Source organism: Mustela erminea, chromosome 4 (genome assembly GCF_009829155.1).
Source record: "Mustela erminea isolate mMusErm1 chromosome 4, mMusErm1.Pri, whole genome shotgun sequence".
NCBI lineage: Eukaryota > Metazoa > Chordata > Mammalia > Carnivora > Mustelidae > Mustela > Mustela erminea.
The window spans coordinates 21,228,194-21,255,404 of record NC_045617.1 but is presented as its reverse complement, the minus strand read 5'-3'; the positions used below and the strand labels follow the sequence as shown (position 1 = coordinate 21,255,404).

At 35.7% G+C, this 27,211-nt stretch overlaps 1 protein-coding gene across 4 annotated transcripts in view; it reads right to left on the bottom strand.

The window, feature by feature from the left end:
• REV3L (REV3 like, DNA directed polymerase zeta catalytic subunit) overlaps positions 1-27,211 on the bottom strand; it is a 182,232-nt gene that overhangs the window by 11,598 nt on the left and 143,423 nt on the right. For 3 of the 4 annotated variants that reach the window (XM_032337983.1, XM_032337984.1, XM_032337985.1), the window contains exons 22-28: positions 21,910-22,051; positions 19,988-20,232; positions 18,922-19,030; positions 16,859-17,065; positions 12,273-12,382; positions 4,924-5,038; positions 805-942 (exon numbers count right to left, since the gene is read on the bottom strand). In XM_032337983.1, the coding sequence (XP_032193874.1) occupies positions 805-942; positions 4,924-5,038; positions 12,273-12,382; positions 16,859-17,065; positions 18,922-19,030; positions 19,988-20,232; positions 21,910-22,051 (1,066 nt within the window). Of the gene's footprint in view, positions 1-804; positions 943-4,923; positions 5,039-12,272; positions 12,383-16,858; positions 17,066-17,519; positions 17,646-18,921; positions 19,031-19,987; positions 20,233-21,909; positions 22,052-27,211 lie in introns of those variants that run through there. The other variant, XM_032337986.1, reaches the window with a different exon arrangement.

Below are 27,211 nucleotides of genomic sequence, written 5' to 3'. Positions count from 1 at the left end.
AGTTCTGTATCTTATTATGAATACTGGAACCAATACATATTTACTCAGTTGCTAATTTGGCTTAAGTATGATTCTACCCTTAGATAAAGAATGCACTGGATGAGATCTCTTCAGAAACTAGTATTAAACATCTCAAATTATATAACATTATATATACAGCATAATATACTGACATTGACAATTATGTATTGTCCTTTTTATGCTCTTATAAAAATCAGTGTGTAGAGTATTGTTCCATTTATACCACTTATTTTTGGTTCGTTATAGAAGGAGTCTGGGTAAAGAAGTGAGTAAAGTGAGTCAGTAAAGAAAACATATAAAATACTATTGGTTACAATTGTGGTTGAGAAATTTAGGTAATTTGTGGTACCACTGTTCAGAAATCTAACTTGTATTTAATCATTCAAGTAAATAAAATTTCAGTTGATCTACAATGAATTACTTATAAAATTATTCTGTTGCTAGTTTCTTTATCCTGCTCCTTAGGTTTTCAGTGTTGTCTTGATAACATTATCATCTCTAGGTGATAGGCAGGAAATTCTTATCAAGTTCATGTGCTGTTTTTTTTAGCAGTTGTGATAAAAGATACTTTGTGGGAAGAAGTCAGAAAGAAACTAAGGACTAAAATCAAATTAAGTTGTTTTCATTAGAAATGAAATTCTCAAAAATCACATAGTTCCTCCACTAATAGTTATAAACAGTCATAGAGGCTAGGAGGGCCACAGTGATGTGTGCTTAAGGATTTTCACCAGATTCTTTAGTGACTTACTTCTTAAAGATGAAAACAAGGTAGGTAAAACTTACCTTAGAAACAGCAGGGCAGGAATCTCTTCTGACCGTTTCTATTCCTTTTGCGTCAAATACCGGATCCTTTTGTTCCAGTGTTTCATACATGTAACCCACATACCTCTTTTTTGTTTGTAAGACACAGGGCAAATATACCTGTAATGGATTCACAAATTGCCTCTCAATAACAATTTTCCCCTACCACAAATATTTTATTTTTATGTCTTTTTCTAATTAACTAAATATTAATTACACACACACAGAATCTAAATATGGCTTAGCACCAATTAAATTCATGATACAACATTCAGAGGGGAAAGCATACAAAATGAGCTGTCTTTACTTCCTTACCACTCAGCTCCTTTGTGTGCACTATCAAATTTTTGCCCCTACTGTAGCTGACACAGCTCTCTCAAAAGTCATCAATCGTATCTATTTAAACAATTAAAAAATTACTTTAACACCTGCATATTTAAAAGTTATAAGTACAAAATTAGAAGTTATAAGAGAATATACAATGAAAAGCCCTGGTCCTCCTGCCTCTACTTTCCCTGCCTTAGAAGCATCCTCTGTTTGATTTCCTATGTACCTTTCCAGAGATACTTATACACATAATGGTAGCTTACCACATATATCATTCTGTACTTTGCTTATTTCATTTGATAATGTATCTTGGAGAGCATTCCATCCTAGTACAGAAAGCTCAGTTTATTTTATAGATACATAGTAGTCCATTATGGGAAGGTATCACAATTTACGTAACTAGTTAGTTACTACTGTGGGTCAATTTGGATGTTTCCAAACTTTTGTTATTTCAAATTGTGTTCCAGTGAACAACCTTGCATGGATTAATCTACTGGTTAAATTCCTAGGTTAACAGTCATGGGCCCTCCACCTGCTTTTAATGCTACCAAATTGGTCCTTTCTTCTGTCCCCAAGCTTTATCAATAATTGCATTAAATGTAAATGGTCTAAACAACCCAACTAAAAGGCAGAAGTAATCAGGTTGGATCTAACCAAAAAGTGAGAATACAGCCATAAACTACTAAAAGTACACTTCAAATGTAAGGACATAGAAAGGTTACAAATAAAAAATGGAAAAGGATACACATGCTAACACTAATCAAAACAAAGCTAGAGTAGGTATATTAATATCAGAAAAAGTAGGCTTCAAGATAAGAAGTATTATCAAAGATAAAAATATCAATTTGTCAGGAAGATACATAATCCTGAATGTGTATGTACCTAATAAGAAAACTTCAAAGTGTATGAAATAAAACCTGGTAGAACAAAAAGGAATATGCAAAACCATGATTATACTTGGAAACTTCAGCACCTCTCTCTCAGAAATTGACAGAAAATCATTAGGAATATAGAAGGCTTCAACAATACCACTATTAACTTAAGCTAAGTGACACTTATAGGACATTCCCATAAGCAGAACACAGATAGCTTTTAAGGTCACATGGGAATATTCATTAAGACCAACCATATGCTGGACCAAAGAACACATTTCAATAAACTTAAAAGCTTTAAAATCATACACAGTGCATTCTTTGACCACAATGGAATTAAACTGGAAATAACAAAAAGATTTCTGGAATATCCTTAAATATTTAGTACTTAACATAATTCTAAATGACAGTAGATATATCACTGAAACGAATAATAATGAAAATACAAGATACCAAAATTTGAAGTTAAAGTAATATTTAGAGGGAAATATATATCTTAAAATACTTACATTAAAAATATTTAATATAAATGATTCAAACTTCTAAATTAAGAAGACAGGAAAAGAAAAGCAAACTAACCCCAAAGTAAGTATAAAGAAGGAAATAATAAAGACTGGAAATTAAGGAAATGTTCTTCAAAAAGTTCAGTAAATGGAAAAACCTCTAGCTAGATGATCAAGGCAAAATAAGTAAATAAATAAATAAATAAGAAAAAAAGGAAAAAAACCCAAATTATCAATATCAAGGAGGGATGTCACTAAAGGTCTTACAGAAATCAAAATAATAGGAAGTATAAATAATTCATGCCAATAAATATGATGACCTAGGAGAAATGGAAAAATTTCTTGAAAACTGCAAGTTATCAAAACTAGCATAAGAAAACCTGAATATTTCAATATATATATATTAAAGATGTTTAATTTGTAATTAAAAATCTATGACTTCCCTCCCTCTCTCTCCAATAAAATATCAGGATCAGAGAGATTCACTGGTGAATTCCATCAACTATTTAAGAAAAGATAACCATACTAATCTTATATACATGGGAACATTTCTAACTCGTTTTATGAAACTAGCCTTTTTTTTTTTGGCCCAAATTCAATACAAGAAAAAACTACAGACCAATATTCATCATGAACATACACATCATAATCCTTAACTAGTGTTTAATTTCTTTAAGAAGGTTTGCCTTTTTTGTTTTTATGTTAGGTCTGTGATGTATTTCAGGTCAATTTTCATGTCTGGTGTCATGCCAGATGGGCTGAGTGTCCACACCATATGTGTACTGCTGGGACAGCACTCATTCTCACTGTTTTCTAGCTGTTCTCCCTGTCTGTGTGCCAATTAGGATGCTCACTCTTCAGGGCAATACCATATCCTAATCTTTGAATCTCTTCTCGCACAATTCTTGCTGCGAACTAGGTACTTTCACCCATTTCACGCCTGTTCTCTTAAATCAACCACTTCTAACTCCTATCATTCCTTCTTTCTCAGCATCTCTTGAATTGTCCTTTCTTTATTTTCCCTAGTTCAGGCTATGCAGGTTGCACCCTATCTTGAGATTCCGCTCTCCCAATCCACCCTGTATAACATCGTGAGGACAATCTTCCCCAAACACCTCTGATTATGTCTTACTCTTGTTTAATAAACTTTTCTGAGTCAGTTTAAACACTTTAGCTTGGCATTCAAGACACTCAGCAATCTGGTCTCAACTCTATTTTCCAGAGTTCTCTCCCTGTACTCTCTATTCCCATACTGTGTTTTTCTAACTCCGTATTCTCCTACATACCATTTTTTTCTATGCAGAATGACTGCAGTCCCATGGCTGCCTATTGAAAATCTAACCATTTTTCTGAGACACAGTGCAGTATTACCTCCTACACGGGGTTCTCCCCATCCAGCCCAGGAGGACAGAATATCTCCTTTTATCTGTGCTCTTACGTGTTTAAGGAGACTGCTCTCATGAGACTTCCTGTAAGTTTAAAATAAAAGATTTCTAATTTTTCCTTTTAGGTATTAGGCTCTTAGAGAGTGGGACTGTGGTCTTATGCTTCTTTGCATGCCACACCTCTCCTAGCTTAGTATCCTTTATATAGAAATAAATAAATATTTGCTACCTAAAGTAAAATGAAAATAGTCTAAGGTCCTTATGGCAGACTCTACTGTCCAAAGAAATAGTATCCGCCATCCTACATGGTCTTAACAGCGTGACTCTGACATTGTTCCCATTAAGAGATGGGAGTCTATGTTCTCTCTTAAATCTAGACAGGCTATGATGCTATGTGACTTTGAGACAAGGTCAAAAAAAGCAAAACAGCTTTTATCTGTTTTTCTTTGGAATATTCATCCTGGAACTTAGTCCCATCATGCCGTGAGGAAGAACACATGGTCTCAGGGAAAGACCAAGTGCAGGTGTTCCAGCTGACAGCCCCAGATGATGTTGCAAACAGCAGCCAGCATCAACCCCCAGACACTAGAGTGAGCAAGCGAATTTCAGCCATTAGCTGTTGGGCGGATTAACTTCAGCTTTTAAATTTTCCCAGCTAAGGACCTAAGCATTGTGGAGCAGAGACATGCCATCTCTGCTGCACCCTTTCTGAATTCCTGACCCATAAAATCTGTAAGCATTATTAATAAAAAGGGTGACTGTTTTACATCATTAAGTTTGGAGGTGGTCTATTACAAAGCAAGTTAACTGGAACAATCTTTTTATTTCTTTACATAAAGACATTACTAAAATTTTTTTGAGAAAATTACACAAAACTAAGGGAAAGTATTTTAAATTTAACACTTTGTAGACCCTATACTACTACTGATTCTGAAAATGTATTCTGCAAGTCCAAAATCTCTAGAAGGTATGTGAATTTTATATGTGATTACTAGTACTAATATATTCTCTTACCTTTTCAAACTTCAATTTCACTGGTTTAGGATTGGTAGCAGTTACAGCTTCAGCAATTTCCTGACCAATCTTAAAAGACTGCTCCTTAGTGGCTCCTTTCAGTAGCACAAACATACTAAGAGGATTAAAAAACGAGGAAGTCATTGTAATAAAAAAAGTTTCATCAAGAGTAACTTTCCTGGCTAACACTCTAATACCAAAGAAACCCTCCCCCCACACCCTCTTCCTTATTAAGTTGCTTCCTATCTAAACTTTCTTGTTTTACCATACTTTCCCTGTATATCTTATTACAGATCTTTAAGACATTTAGTATTTCTAGTTTGGCTACACAGAGACCAGCTTAGCTGTCAGACTGCCAAGAAGGTCTTGGGTTATTCCTAGATAATAATGGCTTTATATGACACACAATTACATCAGTCCTAAAATAAGAGAAAATGTGATTATAAAGAAATGGAAAATTTACTTGTGATATGGGAATAAACTTCCTTATGGCAGACTCTACTGTCCAAAGAAATAATATCTGCCATCCTACATGGTCTTAACAGTGTGATTCTGACATTCTTCCCATTAAGAGATGGGAGTCTATGTTCTCTTAGAAGACAGCTTAAAAAAGACACACAAATATTTTGTAATATAAGTTCACAGAAGAAATGTTAAAAAGCATGAAGGACAAAGAAGAAAACAGCCACCTAATCATACCATTCGGAAGAAAAGGCCCTACAAACCTTTCTCTTCTCATCTGGGATCACAGATCACTATTGCTGGATAACTTTCTCCTTTCATTTAGTTGTACATCTTAACATTTTCCCACATTGTTTAGTTCTTTTAATTATTATTTTTTAAAAAAGATTTTATTTATTGTTTGACAGAGAGAGACACAGCGAGAACAAATTTCTATCAGTGAAATTTTATGGGTAAATGGTATACACTAAAAATGTTTTTTGAAAGATACTGTCAGGGTGCCTGGCTGGCTCAGTGGGTTAAGCATCTACCTTCGACTCAGGTCATGATCCCAGGGTCCCGGGACTGAGCCCCACATTAGGCTCCCTGCTCAGTGAGAAGCCTGCTGCTCCCTCTCCCACTCCCCCTGCTTGTGTTTCCTTGCTCACTGTGTGTCTCTCTGTCAAATAAATAAATACAATCTAAAAAAAAAAAAAGATACTGTCCAATCTGAATTTTAGAAAGATATTTCTAATGTACAATTCCAAGAGCAGTTTATGAAGGTCAAGAAGGCAGAATTTCCAATATAAATAAAAAACTGCAATACAAAAAATACTCAAAAAAATGTAACAAAACCCCCCAAAAGTATGGGTATTTCTCTCCAGCATAATGCAGAATAATAGCACAATCTGTGATCAACAAAATAGCTAATAAACATAATTAAGTAAGAGTCATAAAGTTGATCTTCATGTATAATTTTTTGGCAAATTTTATCATTTATTTACTTTGAGAGAGAGACCGAGTGAGTGAGTGCAGGGGGAGGGACAGAGGTGAGAGAGATCCTCAAGTAGACTCCGTACTGAAGCACGGAGTCCAATGCAGGGTTCAATCCTGTGACCCCCACATCATGACCTGAGCTGAAATCAAAAGTTGGACGCTTAACTGACTGAGCCACCCAGACGCCCCTTTGCTTATAATTTTAATGGAAAGATAATAAATAGCAGAACTGAACACTATCTTAAAACATGATCTTTAAGATCATGCTCCTAGTCTTGGGGCCACCTAAACCAATCTCTTATTTCTTAAAATGTTTTTTATATTAGACCTCAAATCTCATTTGGATGGTTTCTTTGGAAAAGCTTTCTGTGCCAATACTGGAGATAATACTTAGAATCTGATATGAAAAGTTTAAGAAAATGAATTTATTTATTCAATATCACTTAAGGTCTTTAAAATAAAAATGGTCTCAATCTAAATTAATTTTAAAGGCTATACTCCAAACCACTTGAAGCTTTCTACAATATTTTTTTTTGTTAGGCCTATCTGATGCTGATTACACCAATACAACTTTATTTTTAAAACAGATTTTAAAACTTCCTCTTGAAAGACTATTTTCAAAAGCAACTTTATTGAGATATAATTTGAATATAACAAATTGAAGACATCTTTTTTATTTTTTTTATTTTTTATTTTTTTTATTTATTTGACAGACAGAGATCACAAGCAGGCAGACAGGCAGGCAGAGAGAGGGGAGGGGGAGAAGCAGACTCCCTGCTGAGCAGAGAGCCCGATGCAGGGCTGGATCCCAGGACCCTGGGATCATGACCTGAGCCAAAGGCAGAGGCTTTAACCCACTGAGCCACCCAGGTGCCCCCAAATTGAAGACATCTTAAGTGTACAGTTCCATGAATGTTGACAAATACATAGCCTTCTTATGGGCTGAACTGTGTCCCCCTAAAATTCATGTTGAAGCCCTAACCCCAGGACCTCAGAATCTAAGTATACTTGGGAGACAGGAACTTTAGAGAGGTGATTAAGTTAAAAAGAGGCCCTAGGTTAGGTGGTGAGATGAGCCTAATGTTACTGGTGTCCTTATAAGAAAAGAATATTTGAATATACAAAGGAACACCAGGGACACATGTGAACAAAGGAAAGGTCATGTGAGGACACAGAAAGAAGGTAACCACCTGTAAGCCAAAGAGAGAGGCTTCAAAAGAAACCATATCTGCTAACACTTGATCTTGAACTTTGAGTTTCCAGAACTGTGAGAAAACAAATTTCTGTTGTTTAAGCCACTAAATCTATGATACTTTAGAAAAACAAAGCACATTTTCATCACCCCCCCAAATTCGCATGTGCTGCTTTGTAGTAATTTTTCACTCCTGGCCCTAGGCAACACAAAACCTGCTATTAATTACTGCAGATTTTTTTTTTTTCTTCCAAGAATTTTATATCAATGGAACTATACAGTATGTACTCTCTTATGTCTGGCTTCTTTCAGCTTGTTCTTGAGATTCAGCCGTGTTGCTGGAGTAACAGTAACTAGTTCCTTTTTATTGCTGAGTAACAGTCCATTGTATGGATATGCTACATTTGTTGATCCATTCACCCTTTGGTGGAAATTTGGATTGTTTGTGGTTTTAGACTGTTATAAATAAAGCTGCAATAAACATCGGCTTAAGGTCTTTGTGTGGACCTAAATTTAAATTTGCTTTAGGTAAATATCCAGAAGTAGAACTGTTGAGTCAAATGTAAAGGTATGTTTAACTTGAGATGTAACTGCCAAACTTGTTTTTTAAAAGATCACTATGCTTAAAATGGTCAGGTGCCATCCATGATGATGAAGACGCTTTGAAATTAAAGTACATATATACACATTTCTATAAAATGCTAGGACAGGAAAAACTAAATTGTGGTAATAGAATCCCGTAAGTGGCTGCCTGGTGGTGGGGGATGAAAGCGAGGGACTGATTGTGAAGGGCTACAAAAGAATTTCCTACATTGGCAGAAATGTTCTGTACCCTAACCGAGGTAGTAATTGGTTTCACAGATCTATACATGTATTTACTGAACTACACACTGTGCATTTTCTTTTTAAACAATTGTGCACTTAGTATACCTTGATGAATTTGTTATCTTAAAAGTACTCTATTATAGAGTATATGAGATTTTACCAAGTAGTTAGTGGGTTTGAGTCCGTCTATGTTGTTATGGCCAGTTTTATTTGGAACTAAGCTTCAAGACAGCTGGCAAGATCAATGGAAGGTCACTTAACAGAATGGAAGTGAATGGCCTACATACGAAGAGACAATTTTAAGATGGATTTCTTTGTCTGTCACTTATGCTTTTAATCTAGTTAAGTAACATTTATCTTTGGGTTGAGAGATCCAAGTACACAGATAGAGCAGTGATTTTCACATGGTAGAAAGTGAGTGGGGATATTAGAATAACTTAGGAGGTCTTTCTCAACTATAATCAGATAAATTTCCCAAGAGATTCTTTTAAAAAAATTTTTTATTTTTGGGCACCTGGGTGGCTCCGTTGGTTAAGCAACTGCCTTCAGCTTGGGAGTCCCAGAATCAAGTCCTGCATCAGGCTCCCAGCTCCATGGGGAGTCTGCTTCTCCCTCTGACCTCCTCCCCTCTCAAGCTCTCTCTCTTTCTCTCAAATAAAGAAAATCTTAAAAAAAAAAAAAAAAAGTAAAAAAAATTTGTTTTTAAAATTTGAGTATAGTTGATCCAAGAGATTCTAGACAACTCTTATTAACTGATGGGAGCAGGTCACATCCCATGAGGATGCAGTAAATATGACTGAGAACCATTATTCTAAAATAACTATTTGAACCACTAATCAGTAATATTGTAAGGTGTCAAAAAGTCAATAATATTGTAACTTTGTATGGTGACAGTTGGTAGCTACACTCATCAGGGTGCACATTTTATAATGTATATAATTGCCAGATCACTGTATTGATCACCTGAAGCTAATACTGTATGTCAATTATATTTTATTTTATTTATTTATTTTTTTTTTAAAAAGATTTTATTTATTTGACAGAGAGAGATCACGAGTAGGCAGAGAGGCAGGCAGAGAGAGAGAGAGGAGGAAGCAGGCTCCTGCTGAGCAGAGAGCCTGATGCGGGACTCAATCCCAGGACCCCGAGATCATGACCTGAGCCGAAGGCAGCGGCTTAACCCACTGAGCCACCCAGGCGCCCTGTCAATTATATTTTAATAAAAAAAAAACTAACTGAAAAAATGCAGTGTGTTTATTATACTTTCTAAATGGACAACAATGCATAACTGCTTTCGAAAGAGAAACACCCTTCTAACAGTACTTCTGATGCTTTGGTAACTGATCTCCCGTAGCTAGAACCCACATAAGAACAGCAGTCTCAAAACTGGAGGGAGGCAATGGTCATTCACCACCATCTATCAGATGTCCTTCATTCTAAGACAACTGAGCTTCAGAGGGGCTAAGTGATTTGTTAATGACCACACAATCAGCTAGGAGTACAGCTAGAAAGGGAATCCAGATCTCCTCATTCTCAGTTAAGAACTTCTTCACTTCACCAAGCATGATCTATTATCCCTAAAGCAGTGTTTCTCAGTCATTTATCATTACTGTCTTCTCAAAGAAACAAGTTAGAAGTAAATATAGTAAGAAAAAATAATTAGTAAGGAATAAAATACTGTTGGGCGGGGTTGAACTTTGTGGGGCCTAAACTCATTGTACTACCTACTACTATTTAAGTTTTGCTTCCAATTTGCATTGTTAGGGTGATACTATTACCACTGAGATAGTGCATGTCCTGGAGTGACTTGCCCTCATACAGTATATTTCAATGAAATGATGAATAAATTTATTTGATTGGAATCATAAAACACCTGTGAATTCTGACTTAATGAGAAAGCACCAGCTGGGAATAAAAAAACACTGAGTACTACTTTATGGCTCCACTGCTGATGAGCTGGGGATTTTAGACACGGGGAATGTGCTTTTATTATCATTATTTATTTATTAAAAAAATTTAAAAAAAATCAAGTTTCAGATGTAGTGTTCAATAATTTTTTTTTTTTTTTAAAGATTTTATTTATTTATTTGACAGACAGAGATCACAAGTAGGCAGAGAGGCAGGCAGAGAGTGAGAGAGGGAAGCAGGCTCCCTGCTGAGCAGAGAGCCCGATGCGGGACTCGATCGCAGGACCCCGAGATCATGACCTGAGCCGAAGGCATCGGCTTAACCCACTGAGCCACCCAGGCGCCCAGTGTTCAATAATTTATCAGTTGCGGACAATGTGCTTTTAGGCAGTACCTGTGAATGTGCCTCTAATCGTTCCTCCTGACATGTGATAACTGCTGACCTAAACAGCGCCGAAATGGTCTTCCAGCTGACATTCTGTGAATCTGTGTTTTTTGGTTTGAATTCTTAAAGAACTTAAAGGCTAAGCAAAATTACGACAATCAGAATCATGCCAACTTCTGATTCTCTGTGTTGGTATCAACCATGGACATGTATGATCCTGAATTAAACTCAACAATTTAAAGGTTTAACTTTGTCCTCTTCCCTAAATATTTTGCAAGGAGCTCTGCTAACAAGGTGCGAAATGATGTTCTAGTAACTCTATTTTGCCGGACTACTCAGCAGAGGTGGTTTTACAAAGCAGTGAAATACTCAAACTTCAGAGTGGCTTTTGATGGGGAGGAGTAGAGACTATGGATAATCAGGGCATGGATAACTTGAAAGTATCCCCACCTGTGAGTAATGAAACAGCTGCTGTATGAGGTAAGGTCTCATTCAGCATTAATATGATTATGCTGACTACATGTGCGTTAAAGAATAGAGAAGATTAAATGCTGTTTAAAGATTACCTAGAAGCTGTGTGCAATGATTAGAAGTGTTATCTCCTACTGCTCTGCTAGTGATCAGAGCTCCCGAGGCAAGTGCTCTTCGCATGATCCCAGTGTGACACTAAGCCTTCCATATGAAAAGAATATCAGACTCTATGAAATTTGCACAATACCTATATTCTAGAAGAATTTTAATAAGTCATACAAATAAGATGGTACATAAATACCTGGACCCTAATAAATGCCAAAGCAAGCAACTAGGCTGAAGTTATTAATTCAGGACTCAGAGGGAGTCCTGTCCTTTGTCAGTCCACGGATGATGGGCTTCAGGAAGACTGTGAGCCTTCTGGAATCTAATGGAAAACTTTATGTGCCTATAGGCATTTTTTGTAGAAGATCAAAAAGATTTTTTTTTTTTTTTTTTTAAAGATTTTATTTATTTGTCAGAGAGAGAGAGGGAGAGAGAGCAAGCACAGGCAGACAGAATGGCAGGCAGAGGCAGAGGGAGAAGCAGGCTCCCCGCTGAGCAAGGAGCCCGATGTGGGACTCGATCCCAGGACGCTGGGATCATGACCTGAGCCGAAGGCAGTCGCCCAACCAACTGAGCCACCCAGGCGTCCCTAAGATCAAAAAGATTTTGGGACCTAGTGAAAAGTTACACTCACAGCTTTGGCAGTATCTTTCAAAATTAAGACATACATTTAAATTCACAGAGCTGCACCTATATGAGGAATCATTTACGTTTTTAAAAGTGGTTTCTTTATAGACTAGACTCCTGTGTATACAGTATTTTTACAGATCACTATCTACCTGGCTACCTGCAGGGATGCCACGGGAATCTCTACAAGTCTGGCTCAGGACACTTAAATTTTCCGTCTCTTAAGATCATATCTGGTAAATCAGGGCTTGAGCTAATCCTGACCACAAGATCATAAAGACTGGGAACGACTTAAGTAGAACTCTGTTTTTAGCAAGGAGTACCCTTACGCTAGTTCAAACACTGAAACGAGTCTCTGAAGAGATGTAAAAGGACAACTATAAAGCAGAGAGTTCATTACCTGTCAGTATCTCCATATACAACCCTAGCGCCCCATTTCTTGGTATCATTCACCAGTTTAATAGCTCGTTCCAAGGTCTCTCTCGCTTTGTGAACAATACTATCACCAACCTGTGGGTACAAACACACTGGAAGTTATTTCTTAACATAGCTTAGTATAAATCAATAGACTAACAATACTTATAAAAAGAATGATGACACTGAAGACTTTTGTTTTCTTTTTTGTTCTTTTGTCCTTATTTCAATTTTAGAAATATTTGGTAATGAAAAGTATTGTTAGTCCTTGCCTTGTTCCTAATCTTAGTGGGAAAGATTCAAGGTTTTCATAGCTAAGTATTTAGCTGTGGGCTTTTTTGGGGTAGATAATCTTTAGAAAGCTGAGAAAGTTCCCCTCTTCCAAGTTTACTAGGATCTTTATGATGAATGGATATTGGATTTTGTCAAATAATTTCTCTACATCTATTGCTATGATCATGCCGCTTTTATTTACCCTGTATGTGATGTGATAGATCTTATTAGATGATTTTTGAATGTTATACCAGCTTGCATACCTGGATAAATTCCACTTGGTTGTGATGTATAATCATTTTTGTAAATTGTTGGATTTGGGTTGCTAATATCTATTGAAAATTTTTGCATCTATGTTCATGAGAGATATTGGTGTGTAGTTTTCTTGTAATGTCTTTGTCTGGTTTTGGTGTTAGGATCATGCTGGCCTCACAGTATGAATGATAAAGTATTCCTTTTGCTTGTAATATCTGAAAGAGATTGTAGAGAATTGATACAATTTTTTTCCATTCTAGTTTTCTAAGGTGAAAGTTTAGATGATTAGTTTTGGATGTGTCTCTTCTTTTCTAATAATGGATTTAACTATAAATTTCCCTCTATTTGCTGCTTTTGCAGATTCCCACAAATTGTGATAAGTTATGTTGTCCTTTAGTTCAAAATATTTTAAAATTTCTTTCAAGATATTTTTTTCTTTGACCCATGTGTTATTTAATCTTAAGCATGTGGGGATTTTTCCAGCTTTCTATTATCGATTTCTAGTTTAATAGCATTGTGCTTTGAGAGCAGACACTATATGATTTATATCTTTTAAAATTGTTAAGGTGTGTTTTATGACCCACAATGTGGTGTGTCTTGGTGCATGTTCCATGCGAGCTTAAGAAGAATGCATATTTGAGTGTTGTTGGATGAAGTATTCTATAAATACCCACTATATTCAATTGACGATGCTGCTGAGTTCAACTACATCCTTACTGATTTTATTTTTTCCTGTATGTTGCCCTTGTTTTTTGTTCCTTATTTTCGTTTCCTCTCTTTTTCTGCCTTTTGTGATTTTGACTCTTTGAAATGATTCCATTTTCTCTTTTTTACATACCAATTATTATCTTACTTTTTATAAAAGTGGTTGTTGCCTTGACTTTGAAATATACATTTACTTTTTTTTTTTTTTAAAGATTTTGTTTATTTATTTGACAGAGAGATCACAAGTAGGCAGAGAAGCAGGCAGAGAGAGAGGAGGAAGCAGGCTCCCTGCTGAGCAGAGAGCCCGATATGGGGCTCCATCCCAGGCTGCTGGGATCATGACCTGAGCTGAAGGCAGAGGCCTTATCCCACTGAGCCTCCCAGACGCCCTACATTTACTTTCAATATACCACTTTCAAATACTACTATACCACATCACAGTAGTGCAGTGCTTTATAATGATGAAATAATCCAATTCCTCCAAACCCTTTTGTCATTTGTCATTCATTTTACTTATACATAAGCATACATACAAACATACATAATCAAATACACTGTTGCTATTATTTTGAACAAATTATAATCTGTTAGATTAAGAATAAGAAAAATAAGTGTTTATTTTACCTTCCTTTATTCCTTCTCTGAGGTTGTTTTGTTTTTTTATGTAGATCTGAGTTTTTTTTTTTTTTAAAGATTTTATTTATTTATTTGACAGAGAGAGATCACAAGCAGGCAGAGAGGCAGGCAGAGAGAGAGGAGGAAGCAGGCTCCCTGCCAAGCAGAGAGCCCGATGCGGGGCTCGATCCCAGGACCCTGAGATCATGACCGGAGCCGAAGGCAGCGGCCTAACCACTGAGCCACCCAGGCGCCCCAGATCTGAGTTTCTGACCTCTATCATTTTTCTTCCCTCTAAAGAGTTTCTTGTAACATTTTTTACAAGGCAGGTCAATTGCCAACAAATTCCCTCAATTTTTGTTTGTCTGAGAAAGTTTTCATTTTTCCTTTGCTTTTGGACAATAATTTTTCACGGTACAGATTTTAATGTTGGAGTATTTTTCTCTCAATATTAAGTATTTCATTCCATTTTCTTCTTGCTTACATGATTTAAGAGGAGAAGGTGGATGTAAATCTTACCTTTGCTTCCATATAGGCAAGGTATTTTTTCCCCCTTTGTCTTCTTTTAGGATTTTAATTTTACTACTGATTTTCTATAGTATGAAAAGGATATCTCTAGGTTTAGTTTTTTGAGCATTTATTCTGTTTGGTGTTCTTTGAACTTCCTGGATCTGTGGTTGGGGTCTGACATTAGTTTTGGGAAATTTTCAGTCATTACTGTTTCAAACATTTTTTTCTGTTCCTTTCTTTCTTCTCCTTCTGGACTCCCTATTACATGAATGTTACACCTTTTGTAGTTGCTCCAGTTTTAGGATATTCTTTTTTTTTTTTTCCTCTTTACTTTTTAGTTTTGTCAGTTTTTTTTTTTTTTAAAGATTTTATTTATTTATTTGACAGACAGAGATCACAAGAAGGCAGAGAGGCAGGCAAAGAGAGGAGGAAGCAGGCTCCCCGCCAAGCAGTGAGCCTGATGCAGGGCTTGATCCCAGGACGCTGGGATCATGACCAAACCTAAGGCAGAGGCTTTAACCCACTGAGTCACCAGGAGCCCCTAGTTTTGTCAGTTTGGATGGAGATTTCTTCCAATCCAGATTCTTTCTCTCTACATCTAGTTTACTAACAAGGCATTCTTCATTTCTCTTAATGTGTTTTTGATATCTAGTATTTCTTTTTGGTTCTTTCTTAGTGTCTTCATGTCTCTGCTTACATTGCTCATTTGTCCTTTCACGCGTGTACTTGATCCATTAGAGCTCTTAGCATCCTAACAGTTGTTTTAAATTTGCAGTCTGATAATTCCAACACCCCTGCCACATCTAAGTTTGGTTCCGATGTTTGCTCTGTCTCTTCAAACTGTGTTTTTTGGCTTTTGATATGTCTTTATTTATTTACTTTTTTGTTAGATGGATATATCAGGTAAAAAGGACTGCCAGAAATAGATTGTTAATAATATGGTGGTCATCTGTGGGGGAGGAAGTATTCTATAGTTCTATGAGTAGGTCTTACTCTTTCAGTGAAACTGTTCCTCTAGACTATAGACTTCACATGTGCTTCTGTTTTTTTTCCCCATCTTTGGTGGGACAGGATGGAGAGTGGGCTGGTATATTTCCTTTTCTCCACATGGAAGGCCAGTGCACTTGGAACTGGGTATTTCCCTTCTCTCAGGTCAGTTAGGCTCCAGTTAAATAGTATCCCTGAAGGTGGACCTTGTCAAGAACAGAACACTCTGATGTATTTCAAAATGGTTTCCCCTTCCTTTGCCAGAAGCACAGGGGAATTTTTCTTCTGTGAGAGAAAACCTCTGAGAACCTGGTTGAGCTCACAGAGGTAAAAGTCACAAAACTGTAGGGGTCCTGATGACTGGGTCCCCTGGAGTCTTAATCTGTCAGACTTACCCACTTTCCCCCTCCTCAGCACTGGTTCCTCCAGAGGTGTGTGCGCCTGGGTTTCTGCTCTTGTAAGTTGTGATTCTTTGTATTTACCTACTGGACTCTTCAGTTTTGGGGGTACTGGTTTGCCCTGTGACCTCACTTCTCTGACACATCTAAGAAGAGTTGATTTTTTAGTATGTTTAGCTTTTTACTTATTGCGGAGAGAAACTGATAATTTTGAGCTTCTGACATGCTGGACCTTTGTTTGGCATAAAAAGATCACCAATAAAATAAATCTACTCTGCTCTTAATCACTAGTATGTTACTGCATTACTCTTGTCACACTATATTGTATTTATGTTAAATTAACACCTTTAATAAATAGCAAAAAATTAGTCTTATTCTGTGAAAAGTATCTTTCAATTGCAACTACCTCTGCAAAACAAAGGTTTTGCTTCACATCTACTGGTACATTAGTAAACACAGAATGTTGGTTATTCTGACATTTGGAGAGGCCAACCTTGCATCAGATCTGTCAATACATTAAAAGGACTTATTTAGTATGAAGGTTGTTGTAAATGCTGCTATAAACGTGGCACTAAATCTCATGCTAATAGTTTGCTAACAGTGCTCATCTAGATACGGAGAAACTGTGTATGATGAAGAGTTCTCATAGAGGAAAACCCTAAAACCCATAAGATTTTGTATGTATACAAGCTCCAGTTTGAACAAAACCAATCTTAAATCACGGAAATGAAACTCTTTAGTCTAAACAAAACAAAATACTTCAACGATCAGATATTCACTTAATGCTGCTTTAGTCTCTTGAAAAAACTACAGATCTATTATCACTTACCTCAATGCATGGCATTCTTCCAGAAAAATTTGCAGCTGTATAGCCGAATGTGACATTTGCTATAAGCTTAAGTCCTAGCTGACGTGCATCCAGCATTCGGGAAAGGGCTCTGTCCTGCTTGTAAGCCTTCATTGATTGCTTCACCATGAGTCTAGTCTTTAAAATTTCTTCGAGCATTCTTGGTAGCACACCTTTTCTTACTGAAGGCTATCATAAAGAAAAAAAGAATATTTAAAATCCCTTAAAAGTTATAGATTTAAATAATTAAGAAGGAAGCACAAAGTTTAACAATGGCCAACTGTCATGAATTGAAACATACTAACAATTGAGCAGCCACAGGGCCAGTGGCCATCAATACAAAATCATCACATTTTCTTTCTTTTGAAGAGGACTTTTCTCCTAAATGGTTCCTATAATGTTTATAAATCTAATGTAGCACTACCATGTGAGTTCAGAGACCTCCAGGAAGGAGGATGTCAACTAGCGCACAAGAGACCATACAACAAGTTCAGAGGGAAATTTTGTTCAAAACTTTGATCCAAACCCCCACTCTTTCAGAAAGACACATGGGATTTGTATCACTCATAACAAACCTCAGTTTTTAAAGATCTCATCCTAATGACCCCACACAGTAATCTGCATGGAACTCCATTTATCTACCTTGGAAGAATGATGAGCTGGGTTGACTCTGCTGACATTCAAACCTGCAGTTCCAGGGACTCTAGGTATTTCAAATGTGATGCTTAGACCACTAAGCCATCCCCTCCGGCCTATATTTATTAGCAATCTGGAAGAGGGGATGAATAGTGAGGTGATAAAATTTGTTGATGCCAAAAAAAAAAAAATATCATTTGTATTAATCAAGACTAGGGAGAATTTATGAGAACTCCAGTAGGAATGAAAAACCACAAAACAGTATTAACTTTGAAGATGATTCACAGACACGTGCAAGGTAATGCATGTTGGACTGAACAATTAAAATCTTAGGTATAAGGATAATCACACTTCTGAATATTAAAAATCTTAGTTTTATTAAGCTTTACATTTTGGGTCAAAATGTAGATGCAAATTTTAAAAATACTGTTAAAGGGAGATAATATAACAAGCCACTACATATGTGACAATGAAAACATATTCTAACCTCTAATTCATTCTGTGTACCTTATGAAGCAGTCATAATGTTTATGTTAAAATGTAATATATGTCATTATGTTAAAAGAGGTAATATTTTCCAAAAAGGAACAGGTCATGAAGTCTCTGGTGAGAATTTCCCTATCTAAATATCTAATTTTAGGGTACTCTTTGAACACAGCATCCTCTTACTGGTAGAAAATGATGCTACTTTTCTAAGTACATCAGAATGAATCTGAGGGCTTGTGGGGTCCATGCTACCATCAACTGCCCTACTGTACCACGATTACAGTCAGACTCACTGGTAAAGAAATAGGAAAAAAAGAGAAAGGAATGAAGTTGGCATAAGAGAGGCAATATAATCTTCTCCTAGGTCTCTCTCCTATTTGTCTTTAATTTATTCATTTATGAGGCTCTCTTTGGTCTCTTTTAAGGGGAGAGAAGGGAGAGAAAAAAAGAGACCCTATTTTTAGTTTGGATATCTTAAAAATGCAATCAATAAATACATTAGAGTATCATTTCTAAAATAGCCTTAATTTAAAATAATGTAGAAGAACAATTAGTAGAGTTTACACATTAAAGCAATCTGAATCTTTATAAGTTAACATTGTAGTGATTGCCAAACAGCTATTTAAATCTCAGATTCTAAGAGAGGTCAGAACGTATATATACACATTTATTTCAGTATTTCATTAAAAATTAAAATCTAACAGTTAAAAGACTTTAAATCTAAATTCATGCAAAACAAGGTAACTGGTTTTTAAAAAGTAATTTCTTAGCAGATTCATGTATCTTTACTTTTTAACATAATATACTCAAGCAAACTTGGCTTTTTTTTCTTTGTTTTACATGCCAACAGGATATAATCTAAATCATCAGCTCTCCAAATATTAAGCCACAGTCGATACCTTTCACTTACAAGAGAGTATTACCTTGACAAAAGCTATTCCATTGGGGGACACTGTGATATCATGCCTAATTTGGTAAAGTAAATCTGGAGGTACTCTTAGAGAGGTACAGCCAAATTTGAACTCATCATACCTATTAAGAAAGAAAACATTAAGCAAATACTTTCTCAAATCATAGAACAGTGATACTAGACAATTTTAGGAATCTAAGAACTCCAGTAGAAATTCATTTTCAAGTGAATTCTAAACATGAATTAATTTACTTCGTAATTGGTATATTACCAAATAGCAGTTCTTTAAATATTCACAATTTATTAAAAGAAACCTTCTTAAATGGCATTATCCTAAAACTTATGAGCAATATCTACACTGAATACCAGCTTTCAACTCAACATGTGACCGCTTTACACTAAGTTCCTTAAAGAAAAATTTAAGCCTTAAATAAAAATATTTTAAATAACTTTTCCAAATTTCTGTTCTTAATAAAAAGACAGGATTACTAATATTATTTCCATGAATATTTTCTATGAAGGAATGAGTATGCTCTAGGCTAACACTATAACTTGGTTTTAAATACATAAAAATCATTATAAAGGAAAACTCTGTATTTCTTATGAGAATAATATATATTCGTTTGAACATTAAAAATGGTATTCTCATTTAGTTTATAAAATTTGGTTGACATGAGTAAATAAAACCCAACACTTAACAATTTAACTTAAAAATATCACTGACTATTTTTAAGAGGTTAAGAGGAGATGACAGCTGGAGATAGGAGATCATAATCCTCAAACAATTCCACTGAAATGGATTTACATGGAGAATGAAACAAGTAAGTTGAAAGACTGATCTATTCACGAGTCATCCATTCATGATGCTGAATTAGTCATACAAATTATCCAGTCAATTAGGAAGGTAACTACAAAGAATGAATTAGCTGTGCTATAGCCCATTCAACTTGCTCTTGCTCAAAAGGACAGTATCAAGTGCAAAGAGACACTCAAAGTCTAATTTTAGTAAGAAGTACAAAGCACAACATAATTACAAATATGAAAAAAAAACTCAATAAAAACAAACCAAAAACCCTTACTTTCCCAAGTTCTCCACATGGCCAAGGCAGGTGGAAAAACAGTAGTTGTATGCAATCACAATTGAAGGATATAGTGACTGGAAATCCAAAACGAGAACAGAGTTGCTATAGAAGCGAGATTCAGGCTCCATAATCAAGGGAACACACTGTGGAGCTCTCATTTGGGATCTCTGCTGTACACTAGGTGTCAGAGGAATATAGTTCATTGGTTTAGCAATACGCAACATCATTGATTCCACACGGTACTGCAGGAAAAGAGGGGAAGTAGGAAGAAAAGAAGAAACAGTTTAAATAGAAATATATTGGTCTCTGAATATACGATAATCATTTAGGGGATGTTCTCCTCTTCTGAATAAAGCTGCATTCTTATAGGTTTTTAAAGTATGCTCCATACCCAGCATGGAGCCCAACATGAGGCTTCAACTTAGGACCCTGAGATCAAGACTTGAACTGAGATCAAGAGTTGGATGCTTCATGGACTGAGCCAGCCAGGTGCACCAAGGATACGTTTTTACAGTACAGTTGTAGACTATGGGTTATTTAGTCAGCTTTCAGGTGCCTATAAGAGACATTCATAAATCCTTTTCCTATATTTCTATAACTTTTATAAAAGCTGTAAGATACATCAAATAACTTATACAACAAGTCAAATTTTGGAAAGACAGGAGACAAAATTAGATTTCTTTTTATATTTAAAAACATCTATGTATAATAAACATAATGTGGCAAAGACTGTATAGTTTAACAGTTGCATTGAAAAGTTGGCCAATGATCTCTGAGAACTTTATTTGAGAAAATTAGAGAATGAAAGTCAGGAGACTTGAGATGGATAAATGTTATTCCAAGAAGGAATCTTTTTCCAAGAAGGAAACACAAGGATTTCAGAATTGAAAGGTAGTAAACTTCATACCATGCCCTAACAAAATTAAATCAAACAATTACTGATTGTTTATAATAACCACTATTAAGTAGATGGCTTGGAGTATTAGAAAAGGAAAGCACTCACAAGAGCCAGAATGGGTTCACAGAAATGTTCTCATGTTGTTTTCAAGTATCTTTGCCCCTTATTATAAAGCCAGCTCAAATCATATTAAAAATTTGTGGGGGGTACAAATAGCTTATAAGCAATATAATTAAATAAATAAACATACTTTACTTTTTAATAAACATGTCAAAGTAATTAGAACTCTATTTTTGCTATATTTAGTGAATTGGTAGAATGGAGAACTGTTACAAACTTACACTAATTAAAATAATTAAAAATAAAAGACTCTATGAGGTAAGGAACCTGAGTGAATGGATGTAGTATCCCTGATGCCTATCATAGTGTTTATTTAACACACTAAAGGTACTCAAATAAATATTTATTGAATGAATGCATGAAATCTTTTTGGGTGATGCATTTGACAAAATCTCTCATATAATTAATTAAAAACTTGTGAATTAAATTACTTCTAAGATCCTATTTTTAACTTCTTAAAAAAGTGATACAGTTACTTATATTGATTCCCAAATCCTCTTCCTTTTTACATTCAACTTTTATTTGGGAATTACAACATGATGAAATTAGGAATGTAAAACAAAAGACAGGCAGACTTTCTTTGCTGCTTCTTCCCTAGTTTTAAGGGGTTTTGAAGGCTTCCCTAATCACATTGACAATACTCTGGATCAAAATATCATCCCAGGGACATTTAGTTTTTTAACAGCATGAAAAACTTAGCAGTGGTCAGAAAGTTGGCATGGAGAGAAAATAAAAAATGGAGCTGTTAAGTGAAATTAGAGCTTTTCCAGAAAATAAAATGATAAGATTTGATTAATCAGCTATATATTAGTAAAGTTCAAAATATCACATTACCGCAAATATCGCAAAAGTATGTCACTCACATAGAACTCTCAAGTGTGTAAGAAAATTGATTTCCTACCTGTGAACCCCTTGTCAGTACATGTAAAAACTGAATGCCAAAGAGTCTAGCCATTTCACTGGTTTTCCCAATCAGATCCAGCTGTTCTAACATCTGGAGATTTCCACGGACACGGCTAATATAGTGATCAACCATTTTCCATCTGTTAAAAAAAGAGAATCCATGCTATGAACATTAGGGAAAAATGTGGATGCTAGTACTCTTTTAATTTTGCCAAAACCTACACATTAAAAACGAGGATTTAACTAGGGAGTCATGATGTGAGCCATTAGCAAAATATGTAAAGGAGTTAAACATTAGAAAATTTCATATATTTCAAAGGCATAAAACCTAGTGAAAATACACCAACTTTAAAGTAGTACTTGTAAGGATAATTATTCTCAGTATTTTGCTTGTTGTTACTCTATTTTTATTATAAGAAATTAACACTTTCTTAGGTGCTACTGCTGTCTCTATAGGTTTTTAAGTAATACAATTATAATGCACTGTCCCTATAGGTTTTTAAAGAATGTGGAGGCTTTGGGTTATCACTACCAATACCAGCCTAAAAGCATGCCTACTAACTGTTCATGGGAAGAAGCACAGTAATTTGTTGATGATTTAGGAAAATAATGAGATTATACCTGGGGTAAATGTATGTCAAATCAGTATTTTCTGTGAACACACAAATATTCTGTTCTTTGTGATTTAAATCTTTACATAAATTAATCTCTTTACCCTGCCTTTGTTGTTAATAATCAAACAACAACAAAAAACCTTCCACCAAAGCCAGGAACAAAAGTTTTTTTTTTTTAAAGATTTTATTTATTTATTTGACAGATGGAGATCACAAGTAGGCAGAGAAGCAGACAGAGAGGAGAAAGCAGGCTCCCTAGGAACAAAAGTTTTGACTGAGTATTAAAATGTAAAAATGATCTAAAGGTATATTAAAAAGAATAAACTTCATTCATTTAATGAAAGTAACGTTCAAATATTTTGCAACCTTTAATTACATGGCTTTTAGAACAATACAGTCATATAACTTCAATAAAAAAAGTCTTAAAAGTCATGATACATGACTAATACAGAAATATTGGAAAATGAACATGAAGGAAAAAAATCACCCTATAATAAAAAAGACTGATAATAACAAGTATTAGAGAGGGTATGGAGAAACTTTAACCCTTATATACTGCTGGTGGGAATGTAAAATAGTGCAGTTGCACTGGCAAACAGTTTGGCAGTTCCTCAAACTGTTAAACATAGAGTTACTATAGAATTCACTGATTCCCCTCCTCAGTATATATCCAAGAATGAAAACATACATCTACACAAAAATCCAATACAAATGTTCTTAACAGCACTACTCGAAATAGCCAGAAAGTGGAAATAACCCAAGTGTCCATCAACTGATGAATGAATAAACAAAATGTGATATATATCCATATGATGGACTATTATTTGGCAATAAAAGGAAATGAAGTACTGACACATGCTACGATATGAATTAATCTGAACAACACACTAAGTCAGTTATAAAAGGCAACATATTACGTGAATCTTTTTATAGGAAATACCCAGAACAGGCAAATCTGCAGAGACAGAAAGCAGATTAATAAGGATGCGGGCAGAGAAGGGAGGACAGTAGGGTGATGCCTAGGAGACGCGGGGTTCCTTCTTGGGGTAATGCAAATACTAAGATTTACTGTGGTAATGGTTGCACAACTGAATACATGAAAATCACTGAACTGTACACTTTAAATGGGTGACTTATACGGTATGTGAATTCTGAGTAAAACTGTTAAAAAAATTAAACAAAAACCTGTCTTAAAAATTTTATATTCAATTTTTAAATAAAATAGACAAAAAGAAATGTTCTATAAGTTGCATTTCTAACAATATATTGTGACTATTTCCCCATGCTTATATATTTTTGTATCTATTGAATATACTATTACAATTATAACAATTCAATGGCTCTGTTATTGAGTATCTTTCATTACTATAAAAAATGCTGTGATGAACATCTTCATAGCTACGTCTATGAACTGATGCTGAAATATTTCCAAATAAAATATATATATAAAAAAAAGTTAAATTCCTAGATTTGGTCAAAAGGTCTGTTATGGTTTAGTTTTTAATACATAGTGCATACTGCTTTCCAAAAGGCTTTAATAAATTACATTCAAGCTAATGATGATAAAGTGCTTGTTTTCTTTGCATCTTTGCCAACACTGGGGATTATAATATTTAAGTGATTACTAGTTTGACAGGTAAAAAATTCTATCACATTTTAATGTATTTTTTAGACTGTCAAGGTAATAATACTGTATAATATGTATATTTGGTACAGTATGTATATTAATATGTAATAATCATGTAAGTACTTCATTATGGTCAGTTTCTGGATATTTATCTTCCTTTGTATGGAGTATCTTTGCCTGGTTCCTCATTTTCCTAAACTTTCCATGGTGGTGTCCCACATTAGACAAAGCAGGCACTTCTCCCAGTCATGGACTAGCCTCATACAGGAGGTCTCCACCACTCATTCCAGCCAGAGATTCTGGGGGCCTCTACCAACTCATTCACTTTCCAGGTAGAAGCGGGCAGTTGTGGTTTCTGTTTACCTACTCTCTGTTGAGCAGAAGGTGGAGTTATGGTATCTGATAGTCCAAACCACTGTCTTTTTTCTCCTCTAGGCAGCCAAACTATGTTGAACCTGTCAGAGCTCCAAGACTGGAAAGACAGACGGCAGTTCTCTGTGTAGCTGTGCAGGAGTTAGGGTACTGGATGCACGGATCTCTTTCTCTCTCCAGGGGTAAGCTGAGAGGTGGTATTTGTCATCCACTCACTTTGTGCTAAGGATCTATGTCATCTATCAGCCCATACCACCATCTCCATTTGGCTCTGCAGCTAGACTGGTGAACTTGTCAGAGCCCCTTTGGAAAAGTTGGGGTGCCGATATGCGAACCAACCCTTCTTCTTCTGTGGGAGCAGAGAGCTGGGGACCATTTTGTGATCATATGGCTCTGAGCCAGAGGCAGGGACTCTGGTAAGAGGGTGTCTTAAATCTCCCTCCAGCTTTGGTGATTCTGGTTCAGCATTCATCCAGGGCACAGGAGTCTTTCAATTAGTTTCTTGATTTCTCACAAAGGGAGTTTGTCTGTGAATTGTTGCTGAATCAGTGTGTTTATAGGGGAAAGAGGCTCTATGGCTTCCCACTCCACCATCTTGCTGACGTCACTCCTTATCTTTCCTGACATTTTGAAAGTATTTAAAAAGTGGACTTTTTAAATTAAAAGAGCAATCTTTTAAAATAAGATCACCTTCACAGGGCACCTGGGTGGATCATTGGTTAAATGACCTATTCTTTGTTTCAGCTCAGGTTGCGATCTCAGGGCCATGAGACCAAGCCCTGTGTTGGGCTCCGTGCTTAGCTCAGAGTCTGCTTGGAACTCTCTCTCTCACTGCCCTTCACGCCTCCTTCCTGCTTGCTCTCTCTCTAAAATAAATAAATACACCTTTAAAAAAAGAAAATAAGATCACCTTCAATCCTACTTTCTAGTCCTATTTGGGTCGCCACAATGGTATAAAAAGAGAATGGAATTACATTGTGGTCTTTATTTTTTTTATTAACATATATAATGTATTATTTGTTTCAGGGGTACAGGTCTGTGATTCATCAGTCTTACACAATTCACACACTCCCCATAGTAAATACTCTCCCCAATGTTTCCCACCCTCCTCCCCTCCAGCAACCCTCAGTTTGTTTCCTGAGATTAAGAGTCTCTTATGGTTTGTCTCCCTCTCTGGTTTCATCTTGCTTCATTTTTCCTTCCCTTCCCCTATGATCCTCTGTCTTATTTTTCCAATTCTTCACATCAGTGAGGTCATATGATAATTGTCTTTCTCTGTTTGACTTATTTCACTTAGCATAGTACCCTCTAGTTCCATCCACGTCATTGCAAATGGCAAGATTTCATTTTTTTTTCAATGGCTGCATAATATTCCATTGTGTGTGTATATATATATATATACCACAACTTCTTTATCCATTTATCTGATGATGGACATCTAGGCTCTTTCCATAGTTTGGCTATTGTGGACATTGCTGCTATAAACATTTGGCTGCATGTGACATTGTGATCTTTAAAAAAATAATGTGACAAAGTAGAATTTTGTTAGGTAATTTTGTTGTTAAAGAATTATGCCATTCTCTTGGGGTGCTTAGGTCATGATCTCAGGGTCCTGAGATCGAGCCCCGCATCGGGCTCTATGCTCAGCGGGGAGCCTGCTTCCTCCTCTCTCTGTCTGCCTCTCTGCCTACTTGTGATCTCTTGTCTGTCAAATAAATAAATAAATAATCTCAATTAAAAAAAAAAAAGAATTATGCCATTCTCGTAATACTTTGGGAAACTCAAGTATAATAAGCAAATACAAGTTTTTATTTTTACCTATTTGTTAAATATTTTATTTATTTGAGAGCGAGAGAGTGAAAGAGGGAGCGGTCACAAGCAGCGGGGGGTTGGGGGAGGGTGAGTTGAGGGAGAAGTGGACTCCCCCATGAGCAGAGAGCCTGATGTGGGACTCCATCCCAGGACCCTCGGACCATGACCTAAGCCAAAGGCAGACGCTTAACTGATTGAGCCACCCAGGCACCCAAACACAAGTTTTTATTTGGGGAAGAGGGAGGGAAATATAAAATATAAGATACTCATGATAGGCCTGGGTAGGTGCTGAATGGATGAACTTAGAGCATCTTGAGGGCACAGGGTATTTTCTGGGATATGGCATCTAAGAAGAAAGTGACAAAAAGAATTAAGAAGTCTAAGTAAAAACTCAGTTACTCTGAACTTTTTTCTTTGGATTGGTTCTACATCCAGGAAATGAAGAAAAAAATTCTGAATATTATCTTCTTGAGCAACATAACCTTCTGCTACCGACATATAGCTCCTACCTCAGAAACTGGCATAGTAGTCCAAACTATTGCTTGGAAAGCAGATAAAATAAGAACGCTACTATGAGTTCCCTAGATCATGAATATTAGAGATTAGGAAGGTTTTATAAGCTGGCTGAGGAATCTAAACATGGTATGGAAAAATACATTCTAACAACATAGCTCTGAGAACTTAACTCATTTATATAAATCAAGGGCTTTCAGGAGACCAAATGTGAATTTACAAAAACAAAATGATAATAATCAGGGCTCCCTCATACTTTACAAACAGATTTAATACAAGAAATTCTTGACTCTTGCAAATTCCTTTAATTTCCGAGGCAATTTATAAAAAATGTGTCTATTTACTTAAAACACTGTAGAAAG